The 26,762-nt window shown below is 41.8% G+C and overlaps 1 protein-coding gene across 2 annotated transcripts; it reads left to right on the plus strand.

Moving 5' to 3' along the window:
- The first annotated feature begins 9,634 nt into the window (after window positions 1-9,634).
- Window positions 9,635-20,142, plus strand: ARHGDIA (Rho GDP dissociation inhibitor alpha). 2 transcript variants are annotated; one of them, XM_074224880.1, is made up of 6 exons: window positions 9,635-9,734; window positions 17,094-17,311; window positions 17,481-17,564; window positions 17,878-17,954; window positions 18,050-18,113; window positions 18,527-20,142. In XM_074224880.1, exons 2-6 carry the CDS (start codon window positions 17,122-17,124, stop codon window positions 18,724-18,726), a joined length of 615 nt encoding a protein of 204 aa, XP_074080981.1. In that variant the 5' UTR covers window positions 9,635-9,734; window positions 17,094-17,121; the 3' UTR covers window positions 18,727-20,142. The 2 variants fall into 2 exon arrangements, with proteins under 2 accessions (XP_074080981.1, XP_074080980.1); XM_074224879.1 differs by lacking the exon at window positions 9,635-9,734 and adding an exon at window positions 10,003-10,093.
- Window positions 20,143-26,762: the final 6,620 nt, after the last annotated feature.

Below are 26,762 nucleotides of genomic sequence, written 5' to 3' on the forward strand. Positions count from 1 at the left end.
ATATGCCCAATACATGTAAAATATAATAACTATTTGTTATCTTTCATATCAACTAGAGATTAAATTTGGGAATAGATACTTTTCCTTTTTTAAAGATTCAAATTAAGAAATGTGGATTTTTTAAAATGATACAACTACATAAATTCTTGAATAAAAAAATTTAAGAAAAATAACTGCTTGGCAGGGGTCTGGTACAAACAGTAGTTTCTACATATAAGAACTTTTATTTGAATAAAATGAATTAAAGTTTCCACTTTCCCCATCAAAAATTTTAATAGGAATAAAATCAATGACAACCAAATATGATCTGCCAGTTTATAACATATAATATAAAAAGAATGAAATGAAAGGTTGATTTAAGATTTTGACTTTTCTGGTACTCAATTCATTAACAACTTTTTAAGTAAACTCTGGTTCCTTATTTGGAGCTGTGCAATAGTAATTCAGTGATTTTCCAGGTTCTCTAGATGTTCCTCAGCTTCACATCACTGCTAATTACCAATACTGACGAAGATGTACTCTCTGATGCATCATCTTTCTTGAGGCTCAGGAATGATTATTGAGTTATTTGAAGAATTTCTCTCAAGCCTTTATTTTCTTGTTCAAGTTGAAAAATTCATTCTTGCTTTCTACAACCCTGCTATTTATCAGTTTCAAAAGCTTTCCTCATTACTGCTGCCATTACAGTAATCTGGCCCATATGTATTTGTAATTCATTCAGATTTGCTTCCAATGCCTTCTTTCCAATCCATGTTGAGCTGCTTCAAGGATTCATTAAGGTGCACAAAGGAATATTCCTTCAGGTGCACCATGTCAATCTTGGAATGTGACTCCTTTAATTTTATTTTTAATACCTGGGTCATCCTTTTTCCTGGCCATTAACAACCTAAATACCTGCTCTCAATTGTTTCTCATTATGAGTTCTAAAGCAAACAGGTGTTAAGAGATGTGCATAATTCTTACTTTTCTGTTGCAATTCTCTGATTTGTCTGTTTTCTTGCTGAATTACCTTTTATACTTCACTTGCGTCTCATATTTGAAAATCAAGTTTTCTATTCAGCTCTTATCTTTCATTAGGAAAGTTTGAAAGTTCCCTATTTCATTGAATGTCTATCTTTTTCCCTGAAAGTGTATGCTCAGTTTGCTGAGTTGATAATCTTGATTGTAATCCAAGCTCTTTTGCCTTCTAGAATATCATATTTCAAGTCCGATGATCCCTTAATTTAGAAGCTGCTAAATCTTGTGTTATCCTGATTGTGGCTCTTTGCACTATTTTCTCTTTAGTCTGGGATCTCTGAAATTTGGCTATAATACTTCTGTCAGTTTTCATTTTAGGATCTCTTTCAGGAAGTAATTGGTGAATTCTTTCAATGTCTATTTTACTCTCTGATTCTAGAATATCACAGTGGTTTTTCTTGATAATTTCTTGAAAGATGATATCTAGGCTCTTTTTTTTAAAGTTTTTTGCAAGGCAATGGGGTTAAGTGGCTTGCCCAAGGCCACACAGCTAGATAATTATTAAGTGTCTGAGGCCAGATTTGAACTCAGGTACTCCTGACTCCAGGGCCAGTGCTCTATCCACTGCGCCACCTAGCTTCCCCTCTAGGCTCTTTTTTGACCAACAATTTTTAAATGATCTCTTCTGAATCTATTTTCAGGTCTGTTGTTTTTCCAATGGAATATTTCACATTTTCTTCTAGTTTTTCATTCTTTTGTTTCTTGATTCTCACAAAGTCATTAGCTTCCTTTTTTGTTCAATTCTATATTTCAAGGAATTATTTTCTTCAGTAAGTTTTTGTATCTCCTTTTTGATTTACCCAATTCTGCTTTTTAAAGTTTCCTTCTCGTTGACTTTTTTGAACCTCTTTTTCTATTCCAGTATGATTTTTAAAATATTTTTTTCTCTTTCACTAAGCTGCTAACTTGGTGCTCATGATTTTCTCACATCACCCCCATTTTTCTTCCCAATTTTTCTTCTCCCTTGATTTTCAAAATCCTTTTTGAGTTTTTTCATGGCCTGAGACTAATTCATATTTTTCTTGGAGGCTTTTTCTTCTGAGTGTGTATTTTGATCTTCTTTATCACCATTAGTAACTGTCAAATTTTTTTTCTTCTGTTTGCTCATTTCCTCAGTATATGACTTGATGGGGTTCTGCTTCCAGGGTAGAGGGTGCACTGTCTCAAGCTTTTGGGTTTTTTTTTTTAAAGAGATACTTCTAGGAGTCTATGATCTAAGGATCACAAGAACACATTTCTGCTATGAAACTGAAAAAGTTCCATGATCTTCTGTGGCAATAGCTCTGTTGTACTTTTGCTCCTTTTCCTGGTACTGGGACTCAAGACTACAACCCAGATCTGAGTGTTGGTAAAGATAGTAAAGAGAACCCTGTAATCTCCTTCTGATCCTTGTACCGATGAGTATCTCCCAAGGCCTGCTTCTCCTTTCCTAGAGTCTGGTCTGTGCTGCTGAGACCTGTGCCAAAGTTTGTTACACTTTCACCCTGGTGTAGCAGACTTCCTGCTGATCCAAGTTGATTTTGATAATCTCTGGGCTGAGAGGTCTAGAAACCACCACCGCCACTGACCCAAACACCCCATGGCCTGTTCCTGGATTGCCAGGTTCAATCTTGTGACCCTCCCTGAACACACCACCTACACTGTTCTGTACTCCTCTTTTATTCTGATTCAACAGACTCTTCCATGGATCTTCCAATTTGTCTTGGGCTAGAAAATTGTTTTACTCAATTTTTGTGGGTTTTCCACTCTAGAATTTTAATCATTATTTAAAAGTATTTTGAGTAGTTAGGAGAGAGCCCAGGTGAATTCCTACCTTTATTCCAGCTATCTTGGTTTTGTCTTCTATATTTTAATCAGATCTGATCTATTGACTGGGTCTTGTTTAGCTAGTCACTCATATCTTTCATTTTTGCTATTTTTCTGGTTATGCTGTTTTTTTAAATCTTCCTTCAGTGTTGCCTACCCCAAGTTTTTCAAATCCCTGAGATCATTTCCCCCCCTAATAATAGCCCTAAAGTCTTTTAAATGGTAGAAGATCCTTTAAAAGAAGTTCTCACCAAGGGTGTGGTGAAATTGGAGCAAAATTTACCAAGGTCCTAAAGATTGGTTCTTTTCCTAAAACAAGGGAGCTAGGCAAATTGAGGTTGACTTAAGAGTGATTGGCCCTGGAGGCTAAGACTTAAGGTATATATCTTAACTGGTCACCTAAGGGCATAAAAAAGGGACAGTTCAGGTAGGCATATGAGAGTCACCACATTTGTCCTATTAACTAGACACATTTTTGCATATGGCCCTATCTACCTTAGCCAAATGCTACATTATGGGTGAATATCCTTTTCATGCTATATGGAAAATTTCCTTTTAACACTAAAAATTCCACCAAATATCATTCTAATCTCAAACTTGCTATCAGAATGGTCTGTATCAAGACTAGTTTACTCCACATGGTTTCTAAATTCCTTATGATTCTAAATGTGAAAATAAGTAGCTATTTTGAGAATATTTTCCACATTAATATCAAGATTTCCTGCAGCTTTTCCCAAGTTTTATATATATACACATTGTCAAAGTAACTGGCTTCAGCAATGTCCTTTTGAATAGTTTTCAGTTTTTCTATAACCAATAGTTTATGCAAGTATATGCAAGGTACTGAGCTAAAAGTTCATCAATAAGAATTGAAATTGGGGAATGTCTAGGGAATGAGAGTTTGGAGATCTGAATTTGGATCCTGGTCCTAACTAATGAAGTGACTTCTCTCTGGGTCTGAGTTTCCTCATTTGTAAAATTATGATGGTTGAACTCATGCCCAGTGTTTCTTCCAGAAACAGCTGTTGATATGCAGCAAATTAAAGTACTGGACTTGTATTCAGGAATACCTGAGTTTAAATCAGGACTCAGATACATTAGCTATATGGCTCTGGACAAGTCATTTAACTAGTTTGCCTCAGTTTCAACTATACAATAAGGATAATTGCACCTTCATCATAAGACTGTCTTGTGTATTAGAGAGATATCTGTAAAAAGCACTTAGCTACCTATTTGGCACAGAGGTGGCAACAAATGCTTTTCCTTTCCCTTTCAGTTCTAAAAGAAATTTCTGAATTCTGTTTAGCTTAATATATAATTTTACGATTGAAATTTATAGAAAACTAAAGCATAATCAACTTTTTTTGTATACAGCAGAGAAGCCTCTTAATTTCAAAAGAAAATGAAGCAAGATAATTTGAATGAAGCAGAGAAGAAATCAAAAGGGGATAAATTGCACACAATGACCATGAAACTTATGAGAATAAATGTCTAGATCTGTGATTTAAATTTTTTTCTATTAACAAAAGTCTTTTTTTCTCTCCCCCATTTCCTCTAAAACTATTAACTTTTTAAATGGGGGAAGGGGTGGCTGGAGGACCTGAGTTCAAATCTGACCTCAAACACTTAATTACCTAGGGTAACCTTGGGTAAGTCACTTAACCCCATTGCTCTGCAAAAAACTTTAAGAAAATGATGGGGGGGGAGGGTGAAGGTCCTTGTAACAAATATTCATAGGCAGGCAAAACAAATGCCCACAATAAAACATATCATTCTGCATCCTGGGTCATCACTTCTCTATCAGAATGTGTGTATGACATTAATAGTTCATCATTAGTCTTCTGGAATTGTGTTTGATCATTTGTGTTGATCAGAATTTTGGGGTCTTTCACAATTCACAATGTCATTGTATAAATTTTCCCAGGAGAATATTGTACACAATAATAGCCATTTTGTGTGATGATGCACTTAGCTCCTCTCAGCAGGATCAAGGACAATTCTAAAAGATTTGTGATAGAAAATGGCATCTGCATCCAGAGGAAAAACTATGGAGTCTGAGGAAGTATAGCTCTAATCATGATATTACCAAGCTAAAGGTATGTATAGTTTAATTACTTTGGGTGTATAGTTCCCAATTGCTTTCCACATGAGAACATCAATTCACAATTCTATCAATAGCTTGAGTTGTGTTGACTGATCCAACAATAGAAAGACTTGGCCTTTTAGCAAAAGGTAGCAACCCTGATTGTCACTTGATCCTCTCTTCCCATAAAAGCAGCAAGGAAGTGGGATATTTAATTAAAAGAGGTGATATATCCAGTTTTGTATATTTCTACTCTCCCTTGTGGCAAGAACTCTATCTCTAAAATGCCTAGTAGGGTGGGAGGGGAGAGGGGAAGGGAGGGAATTTGGTGGGTCACAATGCTCTTTCCCCTAACCTCTCTTTTTTTTATTTATTAAGGCAATGGGGTTAAGTGACTTGCCCAAGGTCACATAGCTAGGTAATTATTAAGTGTCTGAGGCTGGATTTAAACTCAGGTCCTCCTGACTCCAGGGCTGATGCTCTATCCACTATTACCACCTAGCTGCCCCCTCTCTTACTTTCACAAGGAACATGCATTCAGAGGAACTTGTGCCTAGGATTCTATATGTCTTTTCTACTTTGCAATTCACCATTAGCCTTAGAATAGACATTTTTTTGGATCAGGAGTCAACCTTGTGTATTCAAAGAGTCTTTATGTCATGGATGGGAAGCAAGGGAAATTTTTGCATTAGAGAAGACAAGTCTAACTATTTTACGGTAGACTTATACAAGGAGTTCTTTGTAAAGTTCGGAACCCAGGGGAAATATAAAATGCCTAATCAGCAATACCACAAACTGCTTTATGTTCTGATGTGATTTAAATAGCAACCTTCTAGAAAAATTCTAACAATCATTGTAAGTTAGCTTGTTTAAAGTTTGTTTCTATCAAACGTGTGCTTGTGAAGGCTCTGGGTTTAGCATTCTTTTTATGTATAGGAAATAAATACCCATGCCAAACTCAATTCATAAGGTATGTTCAAAACTTTTCTATTTTCCCATTTGGGTAATTCCTAGACTAGAAGTTAAAATCAAGTTTTAAATAATTCACCAAGGGCATCAGGGTAGATTAAACTATCTCAAAGGTCTGAGAACAGAGAGTCTAGTCTTCCTCTCATTATTACTCAGTCTAGGAACATTAATTGTCTATTATATACACCAGGCACTCTCTTAAGCTGGGGATACAGATAAAGCGCCCCCCCCCCAAAAGAAGAGTTCTAATGGAGGAGACAACAACAGGCAAACAACTATGTTTAAACTACATATAGGACTTATTGAGGGTAATCTCAGAGTGAAAGTTTCATCTTTATGGGACTTTAGCTGACACTTTAGGGAAGCCAGAAAAGCCAGAAGTTAATATATGAGGAGGGAGAGCTCTCTAGGCATGGGAAAACTTTCTAGGCAGTGAAAGCTCTGAGTCAGGAGAAATTAAGAATCATAGATTGTGAGCCTAAGAGATGGTTGGTCTCAATAGTAATAGGAACATTGGGAATTTAGGGAGGCTTTAGGGTAAAAGATAATGAATTTGATTTTAGACTTGTAGTTTTGATATGTTTACTGAACACTCAATCTAGAAGGCAACTGGAAGTACAAAGCTGGAATTCAGTTGAGAGGTTAAGACTGGACAGGTGGATTTGACAATCAACTGTATAGAGGTAACTGAAATAATGGAGGTGGATGAGATTGAAAAATGATATAGAGGGAAAAGTTAGCCATTGTTAGCAGGCATGACCTGAATGGAGATCCAGCAAAAGAAACAATGGAGTTATCAGGCATGTAGGACAATCAGGAGAAAGCAGTGTCAGGAAAACCTAGAGAATATCAAGAAGGATCAACAAAGTCAAAAGGTACAGACAAGTAAAAAAGGATAAAGATTGAGAAAAGACAATTCAATTTGGCAATTAAAAGATCATTGGTAATTTTGGAGAAAGCAGTTTTGGTTAAATGAAGTCAGAAGCCAGAATGAGTTAAGTTAAGAGGTTGAGGTACCTGTTGTAGATTTTTTTTTCCAAGTTTGGTCACAATAAACAAGGAGGGTTATCAAGGATGGACCATTCAAGTGAAGGTTTTTGAGACTGATAAGAGAGGGGCATATTTTTTTAATTTAAATTTTGTTTTTTTCCAATTACATGTAAAGATTCATTTTTGTTAAGATTTTGAGTTCCTTAATTTTCTCTCTCCTCAAGACAGAAAGTAATCTGATATAGGTCATACTTGCAAAATCATATTTAGCATCTTTCCATATTAGCCATGCTACAAAAGAATAATCAGAACAAAAGGGAGAAAAACCATGACAATAATACATAATACTAATTTTCAAAAGGGAAAATAGTATGCCTTGGTCTGAATTCAGATTCCATAGTTCTTTCTCTGGATGTGGATGGCATTTTCTGTCACAAGTGATTTGGGCATATTTATAGGCAGTAGGGAAGTAATCAGCAGAAGGGGAGTAAATGAAGATTAGTGGGAGAAGGGGCATCTCTGGAGAAACAAGGATGGAATGGAATTAGCTCCTAAGGCAAGTAAAATAGTGAATCAATTTGGAGAGGAACAAAAGCAGTGAATGGTGGGGCTAATCCAAGGCTGAAGTTTTGAGCAATCAAGATCTTTGTCAGGATTAATTGCCAGGGACTCAAAACAGAATAGAGATAAACTGGTTTATCAAGGGTCTACGGGAAGAAAGGAAGAGAGTATATAAGTGCAGGGTTGATGGCCTAGGAATGAGGACAAAGAAGTTGTAAGGCAGAAAAACAGATGAGATGACAAGAGTAATCAGATTAAGGAATTACAGAGTTTATGAACAGATATGGAACACTTGTGGGTGGTGGAAGATCAAAGATATAACCGTCTCTCCTGTGTAGCCCTCCCTCGTGAAGTGGAAGCCTGTCTTTCCTAGACCTAGGTCTAACTGTGTCCTCTAACAGAAGGACCCTTTATAGTGGAGAAAAGAGTACAGTGTAGGCATAAAAAGGAAACAAACCTTTTTTAAGTGAAATAATCATTCTTCAGGGAAGCTGGAAGACAGACTGAAAATGGAACTCCAAATCTACATTCATATTTCAGAAGAATGCAAAGACTTTACTTTTAGGGAACAAAAATCAATGTCAGAGTGTAGATACAAAATAAAGGCATTAGTGTCTCTAGAAGTTTGAGTAAGCATTCAGTTTTTTGGTAGTCTTTAAAACTGTGGTTAATATGAATTAGAACTAATTTAAAGCACCAGCCCTGGGTTCAAATCTGATCTCAGACACTTAATAATTACCTAGCTGTGTGGCCTTAGGCAAGCCACTTAACCCCATTGCCTTGCAAAAACCTAAAAAACAGAAACAAAAAAACAAAAGAATTAAATTTAGCTTAAAAATCACTATCTAGGGGGCAGCTAGGTGGCTCAGTGGATAGAGCACTGGCCCTTGAGTCAGAAGAACCTGAGTTCAAATCTGACCTCAGACACTTAATAATTACCTAGCTGTGTAGCCTTGGGCAAGCCACTTAACCCCGTTTGCCTTGCAAAAACCTAAAAAAATAAAAATTTAAAAAATTTAAAAAAATCACTATCTACTCAGGGAAGTTTAAACCCGGGTCAGATATTTTGCTATCCTAAATGAACCTGTTATCTTATGAAACCTTGTAAAGAAACTCTAGTGAGGTTATTTGGGTGCCCAAGCACAGGATGGAACAGCGCTACAATTAAATTAAAATCACCTGGTAACGTTTAGCTTGGTTCCAGAGAGGAGAGGGGGACCAGTCACAGTCAGAGCTTCTGGCAGCTTTACATCTTACAATCTTTAGATTCAGAGATTATACGTGATTTAGTATCCTTCTTCCTCTGCACTTATGTTCTTCTTTACTAGAACTATTTGTGTACTTGTTTCAACTCCCCTTTTGTAACTTCCTATCTTATTCAATACCCATCTAATCTCCTGAATTGTTTTGTCTGGATCTCTGATATGGGAAGCCTTAAGTCTTATGTCTTATTAAAAGTCTGCTAATGAGAGCTCCATCAGCTAGTGACAGATGTAAGCTAGGGCACCGGGCATGGGAGTCTCCAAGCCCAGCTCAGACCCTTGCTAGTTGTGACTTTGGGCAAATCGCTCCTTCAGCCCGCTTCCTCATTTGGAAACTGTTTACTAATTGCAGCTACCTCAGCGGCTACGGGGGGGGGGGGGGGGGGGCTTGCAAACTTTAGGGGAGCTAAGTGCTAGCTGTCACTACTAATTAATTATTTAAGCGCTCTACAGCTGCAGTTGTTATTATTGTTATTATTATCATTATTAAGGCCGTGGAGGTTTAACCCATGCCCAGGGCCCAGAAGGGCGGGGAGGAAAAGCGAGCCAGGCCGGGTCCCGAGTCTGCCCGGGAGCAGCAGCCCCGGGTGCAGCAGCCCCGGGTGCGGTCCGTTTCCATGGAGACGGGAAAGGTCATCTGGAACTCGGGCCCGCCAGCCCCACCCCACGGGCTGTTCGCTGGGCATGGCGTTGGGCCCGGCCTCCGGGGGCCCCCCCGGCCACGCAGGGCGCCCCCAAACCGGGCCGGCCGGGCAGCCCTCAGTCCCTCCGCGGCCGCCGGCCTGGGCAAGATGGCCGGGCCCAGCGTACCGTCTCTTCTGGACCCCCCTCTCCTCCCGCCCGGCGGGGAAGCGAGCCTCCGCCGCCTCCGGCGCCTCCGCCGCGGCGCCTGCGCAGGCCCGGGCCGCCTGGAGTGGCTGGCGAGCGGAAGTCGCGTGACCCCGGAAGCAACTGGAGGGGGCGCGCGGGCGGGGTGGAGCCGGCCGCCGGGCTTCGTCGTTAGTGCGGGAGGGACGGCGAGAGGCGTCGGACGCAGCGAGCCCGGGGTGAGTGCGTGCCGGGCCCGGGGCCGCCTCCGCGGGAGGGGGCTCGGGACGGGGCCGCCGCCCGGCCGGGAGGGACGCCAGGGTGGAGCCGCCGCGGCCCCGCCGCCGCCGCCGCCGCCGCCTTTGTTCCCGCCGCCCGGGGTCCGGGGCGGGGGCCTCGGGGCACGGCGGCCCTCGGCGCGGGGCCTCGGGGCGGAGGCCCGGGCGGGGCGCGGGGGAGGGGACGGCCGCAGGTGGGGGGCCCCGGGGAGCTGGCCGCCCGTCCCCGCCCCTGGCTCGGCACATCCTTCCGGCGGAGCCCCTTAGAGGGAAGAGGCAGAGGGAGCCAGGAGCTGGCAGAGGCGCAGATGGCGTCCGAGGTGAGCCGCGCCCACGTGGAGAGCGGAGGCCGGGGGGCGGCCCGAGGCGGGGGAGGCCGGCCCGGGCCGGGCCCCGTGGAGGGAGCCCGGGGGAAGCCCGGGAGCAAGTGACCGCGGAGGCCCCTGGCCCCTGCACCCCTTCGGGATGGAGCCCTTTCTGCGCCCCCACTCCGCCTTTGCGAAATATTATTCCTCCTTCCTCAGGGCCACCCGCACACCAGCAGCGTCCCGGTGAGGCCGAGCACCGGAGATTGTAGCGGGAGGGGGGCCCATTAGCTGTCTGCAGGTGTAGACGGTGAACTCTCCCCATTACCCTGTGAGCTCCCCCTCACTGGCCTGTAGTGGGCCCTTAAACGTTCATTGACTGATTGCCCAGAGTCTCGACCACTCAGTTTCCTCTTTTAAAAAAAAAGTCAATTGGACTAGATCAGGACATTCTTAACCTCTTTTGTTTGTTTCGTGAACCTTTTTTGGCAATCCGGCAAAACCCATGGACCCCCTTCCCAGAAGAATGGTTTGTTTCCTCCATTCATGGAAGGATGCTAAATTTGTTAGTGGAAATAAAGATGTGATTTTTTTTTTACCCATCCAAATAAACGGGACCCCCCACCAGATATATCCCAGCTTAAGGTCTATTGGATTAGATTATTTCTTTGGTTCTTTTCTACTTTAATATTTTATGACCCTAAATAATTGCTATCTGATTAGACACACGACTTCTAAGGAAATGGACCCATAGATTTGATTTTTAATATTAAATGATTTCTGAGCTTCTTGATTTTTTTGACCTTTAGTCCTAAATTTATGTCCTGAGACATGTTGGGAACTGCTTAAAATTCATCCTTTCCCATTCCTAAATCATTGTTTTCTGTAATTGCTTAGTTTGTGGGTATTTAAGGAAATAGAGTTATAGGTCCTTGAAATGGTATAGTTATTTCAGGAATCTCATTCGTTTCCTAGAGTTGATCAATAGGGAACGTAGGATCTGACCCTGTTTGGGCTCTTGATTTCTCATAAAATCCACATTACATAAGACTTACTTGATTTTGCAAACTCAAATGCAGCATGAAAGGATTCTAAGTGGTTTTGTGGTGCTGCTAATGAGAGATTGGGATGGAAGAGCAAGGAGAATTTTAAAATCAATAAGCATGTATTAAACAACAGCAATATGCCCCGCACTGCTAGATACGAATGTTACAAAGACAAAAAAAAAAGGAAATTTCCTTTATACAGGAGCTAAAAGTGCATTTGGGAAACTAAATATGCTCTCAAAAGTCTATATACTGAATTACTTTGTATAAGGTAAGGGTAATGTGAATGTGATGATGATTTCTTGAGGGAGGGACTGGAAGTAGGAAAGGGATTCTGAGAAGAGGGTGCAACAAGCATGGTCTACAGCCTGTGCCAAAGCATTAAGACAAGAATTGGGGAGTTGTGCATACAGAAAAAAGCAAGTAGCCTAGTTTGCTTTGAACTGTAGATTATTTGATGGGAAGTCTAGAAAGATGTGTTGAAGCTAGATTGTAAAGGGCTTTAAATCTCCTTTCAAAGGAATTTTCAGCATTATACTTGAGGAAGTCGGGCTCTAATTAAATAGGGGAGTGGCAGGTGCAGGGTCTACTTTAAGAAAGATCTATTTAGCAGGTTTTTAGTTTACAGATTATACAGAAAAGATACTGGAGGCAAGGAGACCAATTAAGAGGCTATTCAGTTAATCAGCAAGCATTTTGTAATTGCTAATTATGTACCAGGTATTATGGAATGAAAATGAAATATATGAAACAATGTCTCTACATAAAGAAGTTAACATCTAGTGAACCCCAAAAAGGTACTTGGTACTTGAGGGACCCAGGAAAGCATCCATGGAAAAGGTGATGCTTGAGCTGTCTCAAAAAAAATAGAGGTTCCTTGACTTGAAGGTGAAGAGGGATTGAATTCCAGTTAGAGGAAACAACCAGTGCAAAGTACATAATGAATATAGAAAATGGAGGTGTCACATATGAGGAACAGAGATTTTCAGAGTTTGAGATAATGTTTGTATAATGTCATATTAGGTTGAAAAAATATGTTAGAGCCAGGTCGTAAAAGGTAAATAAAACTTTCAGCGTTCCAACAAGAGGTAGTGAAAAGCCTGAACTGGTTCTGTGTCTTGAAGAGTATAGATATAAGAGATGTTCTAGAATCATCATGAGTTGGTAGTTGTTTGAATTTGGGGTTTATAGAAGATGTGGAAAACTTTAAGATGACTCTAAAATTGTGATTTAGGTGACTGGGAGTAGTACCCTCAATAGTGATAGGAATATTGGGCAAAGGAATGAATTTAGAGGAAGATAATAAATTTTGTTTTACTCATATTGAATATAAGAGGTCTGTAGGGAATTCAGTTAGAAATATCTAATGTAGCACTGGAACTCAGGAGATTGAATAGGGCTAAAATATAGAGATCTGAAAGTCATCTTCAGAGAGATAATTGAGTAAATTTCATTGAAGAGTTCATTACCCATAAAAAAGCAAATTCTTAACTTGGGATCCATGAACTTGTGTTTGTTGTGTTTATTTAAAAAAATACTTTGTTACTTCTGTTTCATTGTAATTGGTTTTCTCTGTAATACTGTAGAATAATTAAGTTTCATCTGATGGTCCAAGTGGACCTTGAAACAAAAAAGGTTAAGAAACTCTAAGGAAGAGAACCCTAGACCAGAATCAAGGGTGGGCGTGGTAAATGAACCACTGGGAAGTAGGCAGTAGATGTTAAGCCAACAAAGAAAACTGAGATTAGGTGCGGAATTAAACCAAGTAATTTTTACCTTGTACCATTAAATGTGCTAAGTAAGCATTGAAGATACAGAAAAAAGGCAGAATGAAGTTCACATCTTTCTAAGTAATACAACACAAAAAAATTGTATCTATAATAAAGTTATAGTGTAACTGGAAGGTAATCTCAAAGGGAAAGCACTAGCAGTGGACTCAGGAAGATCTCTTGGCTCAAAGTGGGATTTTTAAAAAGTTTTAATAATGTCTTCACCTTAATTTTACAGAGTATTTCTCCCCCCTCCTAGAGAACAAACCAACATAACAGTATTTTTAAACATCAAGAAAATGGAGAAAAATCAGCATACTAATCAATAAATGTATCCAAAAAGTATGAAAATACATACAATGTACCACATTCTACTCCCATCTCTATATATAGGAGAAAGGTTGAGGTCTCATATCTTTTCTTTGGGGGTTTGCATGTTCTTTGTCATTTTGTAACATTGTAATTGTTATATACGGATACATTGTTTCTTGACTCTGCTTTCTCTTCACTCTGAGAAGGTGAGATTTGAGTTAAGTCTTGAACAAAAAGCCCAGGAAAGCCAGGAGTTGAAGTGAAGGTGAGAAGGCAGAGAATTTCAAGAATGGGGGACAGCCAGTGAAAAGGCATGGAGTCAACTTACTTACAAAGGGTCACTGGGGAGAAACAGCCAGAAGGCCAGTGTCACTGAATGGTAGGGTACTGGAGGGGTGTGGAAGAGGAGAGGGTAGAGGATTACAGTTTTCAATCTGAAGTGAATAGGGAATTGGGTGAGTTTAGTTAATAGGGTGGGTGGGAACTGCTCCTTTAGAAAAATTACTTTAGCATTTTTGTGGAAGAGGATCTGGAATGGGGAGAGAAAAGGAAAGGATACCAAGCAGAAGCTCTGGCAGTAGTCAGGGTGTGAGGTGGCTAGGTTAGAAGAGAGAAAGGGATGATATATATGAGAGATGTCCTCAAGGTACAAATAACCAGAGTTAGCACAAAATTGGCTGGGAGAATGAGGAGTTGACACCTTTGTTTTACTTCTGGGTGTTTTGAGAGGGTGGTGATACCCCTGACAGTAAAAGGGATTTTGTGGTAGACCAGGGAAGAAAATAAGGTCTGTTTTGAACAGATTGAGTTTGCTTAAGGGACATACAGTTTGAGATTTTTAAAGCAGTTGGTATTATGAGACTGGAGGTTAAGAGTGAAATTAGAGTTAAATATATGTACCTGAGAGTCATCTGTATAAGAGATGATAATTGAACTCATGGGCATTTATGAGATCACCAAGTGAGATGCTATAGAGGGGGAAGATGGTTTGGAGTGTCATCTCAGTGAAGATTCAGTGGAGATGGGGGCAGCTAGGTAGTGCAAGAAATAGAGCACTGGCCCCAGAGTCGGTTCAAATCTGACCTCAGACACTTAATAATTACCTAGCTGTATGACATTGGTCAAGTCTCTTAACCCCATTGCCTTGCCAAAAAAAATATTCAGTGGAGACCTAGAAGCATCAATTAGACAGAACCAGGAGACTACTATCAAGAAATATTATTCTCCTGGAGAGGAGCGATTATCCAGGAGAACAGGGTGATTGGAAGTGTCAGAGGCCTCAGAGAAGTCAAGAAGTTCTGAAAAAAAGACCCTTGGATTTTGCAGTTAAGAGATAGTAGACAACTTTGAAGGGAGAATTTTCAGTTTTAGTGAGAGCTCAGAAGACAGATTTCTAGGAGGATCTTGTTTTTTAGTTTTCTTAGGGCTAAGTGGCTTGCCCAAAGCCACACAGCTAGGTAATTATTAAGTGTCTTGAGACCGGATTTGAACCCAGGTACCCCTGACTCCAGGGCCGGTGCTTTATCCACTGCACCACCTAGCAGCCCTGAGGAGGATCTTGCAATAGGAAAAGAATAGAAGTGATTGAATAGTTTCTAGCTACAAGTAGTTCTCAAAGTGGATTCTAATTTCTCCCAATTTGGCCACCTTTTAGATAAACTTGGGATGAGTTTAGGTGGAGCCCTAGCTCTTGGACAGAAGGAGGACTTCAATTGAAAGGATTAAGAATGTAAATGACTGGCTGTCTAGGGTTTATGGACTCCTCTGGGACCAGGACTAGTGTTGGAGAGTGTAAAAGGTTCCTGTCTTTACTGCACTATTCCTTTAATCTCCTATCAGACCTTCTCTAAAAGATTTACTAACCCACCCACCAGAGTGACTTTTTTTTTAGGTTTTTTTTGCAAGGCAAATGGAGTTAAGTGGCTTGCCCAAGGCCACACAGCTAGGTAATTCGTAAGTGTCTGAGACCGGATTTGAACTCAGGTACTCCTGACTCCAAGGCCGGTGCTTTATCCACTATGCCACCTAGCAGCCCCCAGGAGTGACTTTTCTAATCTTTTCATTCCTTTTCCAATTTCCATGGATGCTCCCTCAACATCTCAGTTGAGAACTTTACTCCATATTTAATTGAAATAATTTGTTTTTAAGTTGAGTGTTTTGTTTTTGGGTTTTTTTGGCAAGGCAATGGGGTTAAGTGACTTGCCCAAGGTCACAGAGCTAAGTAATTATTAAATGTCTGAGGCCAGCTTTGAATTCAGGTCCTCTGGCTCCAGGGCTGATGCTCTATCCACTGCGCCACCTAGCTGCCCGTGACTGAAATAATTTGACTCCATTTAATAAGAACTCTCCTTTCTCTCCTCCTCATATCACATCACTTAGGTCCCTTCCACTACGATCTTTTCTGTCACCCCCTCTCAAACAAAAAGGTGATTCTTCTCTTTGCCAAGGTTGCCAAAAGCATAAGTGTTCCTATTCCAGTCTGTCTCCTGTTGGGGATTGACCCTTGTATCATTCCCATTCTTAATACAAACCTGCCCATGTCTCTTCCATCTTCAGTTAATCTGTCTATCCCTATTTTTGTCCTATAAATCGAATAAACAACTTGAGAAAGCCATCTTGAATAGGCTCCTCCACTTCCTTTCTTCACACTTAATTCTCTCTGCAAATTGACCTTTGACCTTATTCAACTGAAACTGCTCTCTAAATTTGCCTTGGATCTCTTAATTCCCAAATCTTTTCTCAATTTCCTAGCCTTCTTGACCCCTTGGCAACCTTGGCCAACCTTGATTGAGAGGGGTTGGCCATCTGGAAATGGTAGCTAGGCATGGTGTACCTTCAGAAGTAATGGAGTAAAGTATAGGAAGTCTTTAAGGGGTTTTGGGTTGGTGTAGTCAGGGAATTGTTGGAGAATCTGCCTTAGAGGAGAGAGAAAAATAAGAGTTCTTTGCTGTCTTCCTCATTTGTGTGTCCTTGCTCTTCCAAGACAGGATACTGAAGTCCCTTGACTAGGATGTGTGGCCAGAATGTGTTAGGACAAAGTTGGGCAGGTCTAAGCTTTTTGATGGGGTCTCTCAACATTGAGGGTAGGCTCAGCTAAGAGGAGAGTCAATCTCTTCTGCTTTATTTTTTTTAAAAACTTGGGAATTTTTCTCTGGCAACTCTTTTTCTAGGGAGGAGAGACCTGAAGTGAGCTTGATTATGTGTTTAATAGGAGAGATTGCCATAGTGGATGTCATCAAACCTGAGGTTCATTGAGTAAGAGTCTGAGTATCCAGTTATTTTATGTCTACAGGGTTAGGAAAAGTTTCTTTCTGAACTATGTACTGTAGGCACTAAAATGAGTTTTTTATATAGCTCTGTGTTACATCTGTTTATGATGGAGTGTTGCATAGAATCAAGGAGGATAGTTTCTAGGGACTTCTCAGGAATTTACGTAATAACCATTTTTTAAGTCCCTGCTGTTTTCAAAGCACTTACCCCAAGTTTTCTCATGTATCTTGGCTATGGTACCTGCCAGTGATTGCTCCAGTGTTTGTTGTCCAGGGAGCAAGCTTTGCAGTGGAGTTATTTCATAATTCTGCTTTAAGGAAGGGATTGGACCTCAAGAATGACAGAAGTCAAGTCTTGTCTGTGTTAGTCCTTGCAGGGCCACAGCTGAGGGCTGCAGTGGGTAGTTCTATAACTTTGCTGTGCAGATTGCCTTTGTGTTGACTCCAGGATTAGTGGGTGCAGACGGGGTGGGGGAGCTTTCTCCCTCCTCCCTTTATTTTTTCCTCATCCCCTTCCCTCCCTCTTTCCTTCCTTACACCTATTCTCTCCCATTCTCTCTCTTTTGCCCTACCCTTATCTTGAGGCTATGCTGCTGAAACTATCCTTTCTTCTCTACAGGTTTCCAAAGTTCAATCAGGTGGTGAGCATGGCAGAGCAAGAGCCTACCGCAGAGCAGTTAGCTCAGATTGCAGCTGAGAATGAGGAGGATGAACACTCTGTCAACTATAAGCCCCCAGCACAGAAGAGCATCCAGGAGATTCAGGAGCTGGACAAAGATGATGAGAGCCTTCGGAAGTATAAAGAGGCCCTGTTGGGCAGTGTGACTGTTTCTGCTGGTAGGAGCCACTTTGCAGGCTTCCAGGAAGGGTTCGGGGAGTACTTGCCTGGGCAGTCTTTGTAGGGAAGATCCTGACAGGCACAATGAAAACTGCCCTGCATCCCCTCTAGGGGAACTTGCCTAGGGCTGGCATTCTAACCAACCCACTTTCCTCTCCATGCCTTCAGATCCCAATACTCCTAATGTCATTGTGACACGCCTGACCCTGGTGTGCAGCACTGCGCCTGGTCCCTTGGAGCTAGATCTGACTGGTGAGTATAGTAGGGAGACCTGAGGAGGTGGGGGAGGATTTCCTTGTCATCACTTACCCTTTACACAACTTTTAGCCTTCCCTCAGCTTTTGTCCTGGCGCCCTCTGATGGTGAGGGGCTAAAATGCAATCAAAGAGAGCCTGATTTAAAGCCTATTATATTTGGTAGAATCTACAGTTGTGAATAAAGTGGGCTGAATATTGCTGGGGGTTGTAGATCAGGGACTGAGTCAGGCAGCATTGGAAACAGACTGCCCAAGGAGAACAGTGGAGGAAGGGAATTCACAATCACAGCACTTGTTCTCTCTGAACAGGTGACCTGGAGAGCTTCAAGAAGCAGTCATTCGTGCTGAAGGAGGGTGTGGAGTACCGGATAAAAATCTCCTTCCAGGTAAGGCAGGGTGGCTGGGGAAGGTTTCCCTAGGGAGAATCTAGGTTGACTCCCTTGAAGGCCCAGAGTAACTTCAGTGACTTTGTTCCTTCCAGGTGAATAGGGAGATCGTGTCAGGCATGAAGTACATCCAGCACACTTACAGAAAAGGCGTCAAGAGTGAGTTCTGGAATGGGGTATACCTTGGGCCCAGGGGACTCAACCCCACAGATAGCCTGGAGTAGGGGACAACTGACTCTCCAAAGATTGTGTCAAGGCTATTAGCAGTATTTGGCATTTTTTTTTCCTACAAGAGTCTGCAGATAGGGATAATGTAGGATATCCTGGGGAAAATGTTCCCAAAATGTGGAGAGGATAGATCTCTCCTATTCTTTTTTCCTTCCTTTCTCCTCCCCTCCCTCCATGTATTTCATAACACCAGTTGTTTTGCTACTAAAAATCATACCAAGTATTGCCAAACCCAGTCTTCCAGCATATTCATAGATTTCTGGGTTGGGGGTAGGAGAGGAGATAGAGGATTCATTGCGGTGGCCTCACTAATTTTTCTTCTGTGTGACTATGTCTTTCTACAGTTGACAAAACTGACTACATGGTAGGCAGTTATGGGCCTCGAGCAGAAGAATATGAGTTCCTCACCCCTGTAGAGGAGGCTCCCAAAGGCATGCTTGCTCGTGGCAGCTACAACATCAAGTCTCGTTTCACAGATGATGACAAAACGGATCACCTCTCATGGGAGTGGAACCTCACCATCAAAAAGGAATGGAAGGACTGAACCTATGGCCCTAGAGAGGGAGGGAGGGAGGGAGGGAAGCATCCCCAGACAGTGGCCACAGGAAAACCCCACCCTGACCCCAATACCCTGATCCTACTTTCCTCCTCAACCCCTAATCCCATACCAAAGTGCTGACAGGGGAGTCCCCACCCCCACCTGACTGTCTTCTCACCCCCCCCCTTTCTCCTGGATGGGGGGGGTCCCATTTTTTGTCTTCTTGGGCCCCTTCTCAGCCTCCCAGGTGGTTATCATCGTTTTTCCTGTTGCTGCTTCAGCCCAGTGTCTTGCTTGGAAGTGGGGGCTTCAGCCAAGGCCTAAACTTCCTTCAAGTCCCCAATTCTTCCCTTGGGTCAAAGGGAAGGGGGTCTGTCCTGGGCTTCAACAGGAATTTAAATTTTCTTCCCTCAGCTGCTGCAGCCCTACCAACAAATCATGTCTTGTTTCCCTTTGAAGTTGGGGGGAGGGGTGCACCACAGAATCAGGATAGTGAAGAGACCTCTAGCTGTTCTTCTGCCCCCTCTGTGTGGCCATCTAAGGCCTGTCAGTTCATTCATTGCTGTCTGTAACCGTGTAACCATGATGCCTTAACATGTGGAACGTGTGCTATGTGGGGAGAACTGCTCCCCCCAGTCACTAACCTCTGGCTCCCCTGTGTCTGCATGAGCATGTGGTTCCCTATCTCCACCTTCCTTCCACTTACGCTAATTACAGCGACTCACATTGTCTGTCTGTGCTGCTGCCCCTTCTCCCTAGCTTGCCTAGGGTCTCAGCCCTACCCCCCTCTCCCAGACCAGGGCTCCAGGAACTGCCCCCAGCTGGTGAGAGCCAAACTGCCAAATTTCTAACCTGTTCTTCTCTCCATGCCCCACCCCCACAGTCCAGAAAGGGGGGGCTTCTTCACTCCCTGGGGACCTGGGGAGGCTCTGGCTTCCTCATCTAGGTCACTTTCCTGTGGTCAGGGCAGCTCTCCTACCTGGGGAGTCTCTAGGCCTATTTGAACAAAGACCCCTGAAGGACAAAGCCAATGGTTGAGCCTTACTTGTCCCTGGCTGGAGCTCTCAGCCCCTGCCTTGGAATCTTGTGCCTGGCCTGTCAGTTATGTATTGCCTTGATTTGTGCCGACCTGGGACCCTGCTCAGCTGGCCCCTCCTCCTCCCTTGAGATCTGGGGCTACCATCCCCAAGCAGGGCCCACCCTCACCCCCATAAGGCCTAGCCAAGACAGACATGGGACCAAGTGCACACAGATTGGGAGCTGTGTCTCCTGTGCCTCCCTTCCCTTCCTTCTCTCTCCCCACTTCGCTGCCACCAGTCTCTTGGTTTGGTGTCACAAACTTTAGAGGCCCTTGGTAACAGGTTTGGAATTGCCTGGCTACTTCTCCTTTTCAGATTGGGGAAATAAACTCTTAATGTAGAAGATTGTTTGCTTTTTCCTATGTCAGTGATGGGATGGAAGGGGGGGGGGTCTGATGGAATTAGTTTCAATCTGTGATAGTAACAGCTAAGGAAAAGACAATTCAGCTTTCAATACCAACAAGCTGGAGGGACTCCAAGACAAAAAGAGAAAGCAATTCAACCCTGAGCCTTCAAGGGTACCCCACACTAATTGTCTTCCCCTTCTCTAGTCTCTCCTGGGCTTAGAGCAACAAATCTCCACCCATATTGTCTTTCCTAGGCCATGCTTACAAAAGGTAGCTGGCAGCTCCTCCATCTCTGCCCTTCTCTCTGCAGTCCACAGTGTCCCACCCCCAGCTCTAGGACCCTTTACACAGATTCATTCTAGTTTCTGTCCAGCTGTCTTGAGAACAATCTATCCTGGGGGGCCAAGGGAGTGGGGCTGGGGAGGCCTACTGCTGCTTGTCAATCAAGGTTATCAGCTTCCTTTTGTTGCACAGAACAGGGATGTAACATGCCCCTCTCCTTATCTCAGGAACAGCTGTTTTTCTTAAAAAGGAAAAGTGGATCCCTGGGCTGGGGGGAATTAGAAACCTCCTTTCACCATGTGACAAAGCCCAGTTTTGTATTCTGAGCCTCAAGGAAATGGTCTGGGGTTGGGACACTGCTGATCCCTTCAGTCAGCTTCATGATACTAGTGGAAAGCCAGTGGGGTTCAAATGAAACAAGGCACTGTCACGCTGGGTAGGCATGTAAGTACCAGGAAATGAAGGAATTGGATTAGAAGATCACTAGAGTTCTGTAGCTTTAACATCTTAAGTTGCTTTTAAGACTGCCAACTGGTTATTTCTAAGCCCCTTCTCTGAAAAAAAAAAATCCATATTGACAGTTTATGTATGTGTAGTGTGCACAAAGTAAGCAATGAGGCATAAAGTAGAAGTCAAGAGAACTTGGGCCAAAGACCCAATTCTGCTTTAAATGCCTATTACGCCAGATACAGGGACACGTTAAAAATCCAGGTGCCTGTGTTCAAATAATTATTACAGGATTTAAAGAAATGCAAGGCAGTCAAATGCAAGGTAGTTTAATGTTTGGAAAGATCAGGAAAGGTTTCATAGAATAATAGGGTACTTAGGCTTCAGTAAAAAGAAGAGACGTGGAAAGATGTCCTGTTAAGAAACAAACTCTAGATCACAAACTGCATGTGGCTAGGGGTGGGTAGTAACCAACGAAGCTAGAAAGGTTATAGGGCCCAGTTGTGAAGAACTTTAAAAGGTAAGCCCAGGAGATTATAGTTTATCTTAAAAGGAATAGGGAGATACTGGAGTTGATGAAGTTCGGTAAATGACATTCAGATTTTTGCTTAAGGAAAATTCATTTTGGGAACATTGTGTTAGATGGACTAGAGTGAGAAAAGACTTAAGGAAGATCTATTTGACATCTAGATAGAGATGAGAAAGTGATGTAAAAACAGCAAGATAGATTGAAAGTTTGGGGTGAGGAAGAATGGGAAAGAATTGAGGATAATGCTGAGGTTAGAAACCTAGGGTACTGGCAGGATGGGAGTGTCTGATGAGAAAAAGGGAAGTTGTTTAATCATTCTGGGCCTCAGTTTATCTATGGATCCAGGAAGCTAGATGGCCCAGTGGATTAAAGCACCAGCCCTGGGGTCAGGAGGACTCAAGTTCAAATTTACCCTCAGACTTGACATTAGCTGTACAATCTTGGGCACAATTTTAAATCTATAATCCTATCATACATATATTTTCTTCTTTGATTTTTGTAGCAGCCCTAAAAAGGAATCAATTAACAAGCATTTATTAAGCCAATTATGAGTCAGTCACTCTGCTAAGAGCTAGCAGATTCAAAGAAGGATGAAACTAGTGTCTGTGCTCAGGGAGGTCCCATACTGATGGGGGAGATATGCAAACTGTCTACACAAGATAGATGTATACACACAGCATAATTTAGAGAATGTATCCCTATTTGCAGAGAAGGCCCAAAGAAGTTGACAACCATGTTCACACACTGCTGAGACAAGATTCAAGCCTACCTCTTCCCATTGCAGCTTTCAATCCCCTCTACCATGCTGCCTGTGGAGAATGAATGTCTTTCCCAGAGCCCTGCCACCAGACTAAATAAAACCAAAGTTTTAGTCAAGATTTAGCCCTCTTTAGAAGGCTGTAAAAACCTCAAAATACCAATACACTATGTAGAATGTAAAACCTCATTGTTCTCAATGACAGGACAAATGTGCAAAATTTTGCAGTGTCTCCAAAACTAGTTTTTGAGGAACATTTTTTTTGTATTATTTGCAAGCCATTGGAGTTAAGTGACTTGCCCAAGGTTACATAGCTAGGTAATTATTAAGTGTCTGAGGTCAAATTTGAACCCAGGTCCTTCTGACTCCAGGGCCAGTGCTGCGCCACCTAGCAGCTCCTAGTTTTTAAGCTTTATTTGCTTAAAACTATTATAAATAGCAGCATTGACATATACTGGCAGTCCCAGATAGAAGAATAATGAATTTAATCCAGAAAGATGAATTCAGAGTTTTATTTTAGAGGAAAATTAATATTTTTGAGTGAAAAGAAATGTTTATGAGTGTGAAAATAGAGAAATGAACAAGTGAAAAGATTTTAAAACTAGAAGGGAAACCTTCCAGAGGAGTCAAGTGTCTTGCCACATAGATCTTGAAAATATATCAATTTGGCTGGAGTAGAGGATGTTTTCGGGAGTGAAAAATAATCTGGGGGTGGGTTGAAGGAGCAGTTGATGGAGGCTCTTGAAGTCCAGGCTACTGAAAAGTTTGGTTTTGACAAGATATAGGGGATCCAGTGGAAATTTTGGATCAGAAGAGTGTTAGGTTGAAAATAACACCTGGAAACCAATGTAAAGACTAATGGAATGCCCTTCGGGGGGAATGGAAACAAGAAGTGGGGGGGGATTGTAAAACTCAAAATCTTTCTTAAGAAAAAGAAAATAACAGCTGAAGACAACTATTCTAAATACTGAGTATAAAACACCTGAAACTTGGATTAACATGATTGAAACCTCTCATTTATGTAGCCCTTAAGGGCTGGAAAGTTATTTTCTTACCACACCCCTAAGAAACAGGTAGTACAAGGATCACATTCCCAAAAAGGTTACTTATGAATCTGGGAGGTGCCCAGTGGCATGAATTGGGCAGTTAGATGGCACTATAGTGTATAGAGGACTGATAATTAGATTCATGAGTTCAAATCCATCCTCAGACGCTTACTGGGCAAGCACTTAAAACCCTGTGCCCTCAATTTCCTCATCTGCAAAATGAGCAGGAGAAGGAATTGGGAATCTACTCTACTATCTTTGCCAAGAAAACTCCGAGTCAAATATGACTAACCAACAATTGTAGGGATTAAAATGTTGCACTAGACCTATAAAATAAATCTAGTGTCACTAGTCCTAAAATCCTGTGGCCTATATTCTTGACCATCTCCGATGGAATAACTGCTGTTGTTTACTGTGATCATCAGAGGAATTCACCTCATCTTCCCTGAAGCCTTCCCTGACTCCATGAAAATCTCTTAGGTAGTTCTGTGGATAGAGCACAGGTCCTGTAGTCAGGAGGACCTGAGTTTAAATCTGGCCTCAGATACTTAATAATTGCCTGGCTGTGTGACCTTGGGCAAGTTACTTGACCCTATGGCCTTAAATTTTTAAAAAAATTCTTTTAAGTAATCTCTTTCCCCAGATTTTCTTAGAACATTCTGTCTGGGTCTTTTTTTTTTAAGTTTTTTTGTAAGGCAAATGGGGTTAAGTGGCTTGCCCAAGGCCACATAGCTAGGTAATTATTAAGTGACTGAGACCAGATTTGAACCCAGGTACTCCTGACTTCAAGGTCAATGCTTTATCCACTACACCACCTAGCTGCCCCTTGTCTGGGTCTTTTCTAAGCAAGCTATTCTACCTTGTATTTTGTGTTCTACCTTGGGCTGAAAACAATTGTTCATCAAATAACTAAGTGTGCCCTCCTTTCTCCAACCCCCTCCCATTCTAAACACATAGGACGTTCAGTTTTCTCTTTCTCTATTCCTGACCTCATGTGGGGTAAAACTACTGAAAAAATCTCTAAAACAAAACTTAGACATGACTCATATCTCTAGGCTCTCCAATTTATGGGTAATAAGCTGTTAATTTACTGTTTGTAAAAACAGATAGTGTACCAGGTGGCTACCAGTAAAGGACAACTGCCTATATCCACCACCAAAAATGTTTAAGACTCTCAACATGCAATATACACAGATTCACACATTTCAAATAGCATCTTACATTCACTTTACTCCCAAAGAAGTGGAACAATTGGAGAGATAATTTGCATTCACATCCACTTCAAATCCATACTGCCTGAGCACATTGCTAGGTCTAAGACTCCTGGTAGCCAAGGCTTAGTTCTCTCCATCCTCTTTGGGATGGTGTTCTTCCCCAAGAGTCATTGTGGAAATCATCTCCAGGTGGACTCTCAGCACCTGCCTCAGGAACTCTAAAAACTCTTAGACTTACAAACTTGTTGCCAAGACTGAAAATGTTCTTTTCTTGGAATTAATAATTTTGAACAGTGCCCAGGCAAAGAAATAGAAAATGCAAAAGAAAAAGGCAACCAGGGACACAGGCTCAGACTATTTCTCTGGTTATTGCTGTTATTGCCACTAGGAGGTGGGGTGAGAAGAAATTGTTCTCTCCACCTACCTCCCCCATCTTTGCTTGAAGTCTAAGAGACAGACTGTTAATGAACATTCCAGGAGAGTAGAGCCTGGGAGGGCAAGTGTATTTGCAAATAACTTCTTACAGACTGTTTCATGATAAAAGTCTATCCCTCCTGATGTTTAATTCCCAGTCATTTCTGTTGCAAACCTCCCCTGTCCAGAGACCCAATCAGGAGATCCTGTCACCCCAGAGGCATATACTTCATGAGGTGGTCAGAGCAGCATCCAGTTCTTCAAAGTTGCTCCACTCTGGTAAATTCAAACCTTCTCTGTTGTCTTGTTAAATCTACCTGCACATTTTCCAAGATTGCTCCCTCTTCTTCATTCACCTGGTCTCAATTATCTCTTGCTGGACCATTGATAGAGACTCCTAATTGTGTTCTCTGCCTCTAGTCTCTCCTAGTATAATCCACATAGGTGCCAAATGGATAATTTGAAAAAGCACAGATCTAATCATGCCACTCCCCCTCTGAAGCTTCAGTTGCTCCCAAGTATCTCTACAATAAAATGAAAACTCCTATTTGGCATTCAAAGCTCTTCACAATCTAGCACCAATTTCTCCATCTATCTAAGTGCAATCTATGTCAGTGCTATATTGTGAATAGAGTGGAATACAGTGAATATTTAGAGTGAATAGAGTGGAATAGACATGGAGTCAGGAAGCACTGAGATACTTGCTAGCTGTGTGACCCTGGCTAAATTACTTACTCTGGGTCTCAGTTTCCTTATCTGTAAAAAAGGACCACAATAGTAGCACCTACCTCAGTGAGTTGTCATGAGGATCAAATGAGAATATATGGCACATGCTTTGCAAACTTTAAAGTACTTTAGAGAGATTAGCTATTATTTTTTCTAGACTGATTTCAAAATATCACTTCACTCAAGTTTCAGGCAAAGTGCTATTGTACATCTATGACCTACCATTTAGCTCTGTCCCTATGCCTAGATTATTCTCCCTCCTCATCAGTGAGTCTAGAATTGGTAGCTAATCTCTCTTCAAGGTTCATCTTAGATGCCATATTGGGTTTTTTGGGGGGGGTTGTTGTTGTTTTTAGGTTTTTGGGGGTTTTTTTGCAAGGCAATGGGGTTAAGTGGCTTGCTCAAGGCCACACAGCTAGGTAATCAGTAAGTGTCTGAAGCTGGATTAGAACTCAGGTACTCCTGACTCCAGGGCCGGTGCTTTATCCACTATGTCACCTAGCTACCCCGATGCCATATTGTTGACTTGTTGACTTGTCTGATTCCTCAATTATTAGTGTTCTCTTCTCCACTGAAATGACTTAATATACATTTGACTTTTACTTATCTGTGCACATAAATGTTGTAAATTTCTTGAGGGTAGGGACTTTTTGTTTTTGTTTTTTTGTCCTAAGTGTCTAGCACAGTAAGCACTTAATAAATGCTTGTTGAATTGAATTACCTCTAAGGCACTGTGGTGGAAACTGAGGGGATGTGGACACACAGTGTCTACCCCTAATAGTATATACCATCAACTTGTAGACTTGCAAACTACTTACACACTGTTTGTAACCCTAATGCCACATGCCAAAGTTCTATTTCTAAAGCATACCCTGTTTAATAGTCAATACAAACTCCTCTGTTCAGTGTCTAAAGGCTTTTATATTCCAGCTCCAAACCACATTTACAGCCTTATTATACAATATTCCCCTTCACAATCTTTATGCTGTGGCTAGATTGCCCTCTTTTGGTTCTTGAGATATGGAACTTCATCTCCCATCTCCATGGTTTTTGGTAAACTGGAATGCACTCCCTCCTCCCCTCTGTGCCTTAGGATTCCTAGTTTTTTCCCAAAGCTCAAACATGCTATGGATACATATATACACACATATACACAAACATATATGCAGAAGAATTTAGAGGTATTTTGGTCTTTTTTTTT

Source organism: Macrotis lagotis, chromosome 2 (genome assembly GCF_037893015.1).
Source record: "Macrotis lagotis isolate mMagLag1 chromosome 2, bilby.v1.9.chrom.fasta, whole genome shotgun sequence".
NCBI lineage: Eukaryota > Metazoa > Chordata > Mammalia > Peramelemorphia > Peramelidae > Macrotis > Macrotis lagotis.

Bases quoted from the DNA above. Each gene is read 5' to 3' on its own strand.
- ARHGDIA (XM_074224880.1), top strand. From the start codon at position 17,122: ATGGCAGAGCAAGAGCCTACCGCAGAGCAGTTAGCTCAGATTGCAGCT. The intron at 17,565-17,877 runs GTGAGTATAGTA...CTCTCTGAACAG, and splicing joins CTTGGAGCTAGATCTGACTG to GTGACCTGGAGAGCTTCAAG. The intron at 18,114-18,526 runs GTGAGTTCTGGA...GTCTTTCTACAG, and splicing joins TTACAGAAAAGGCGTCAAGA to TTGACAAAACTGACTACATG.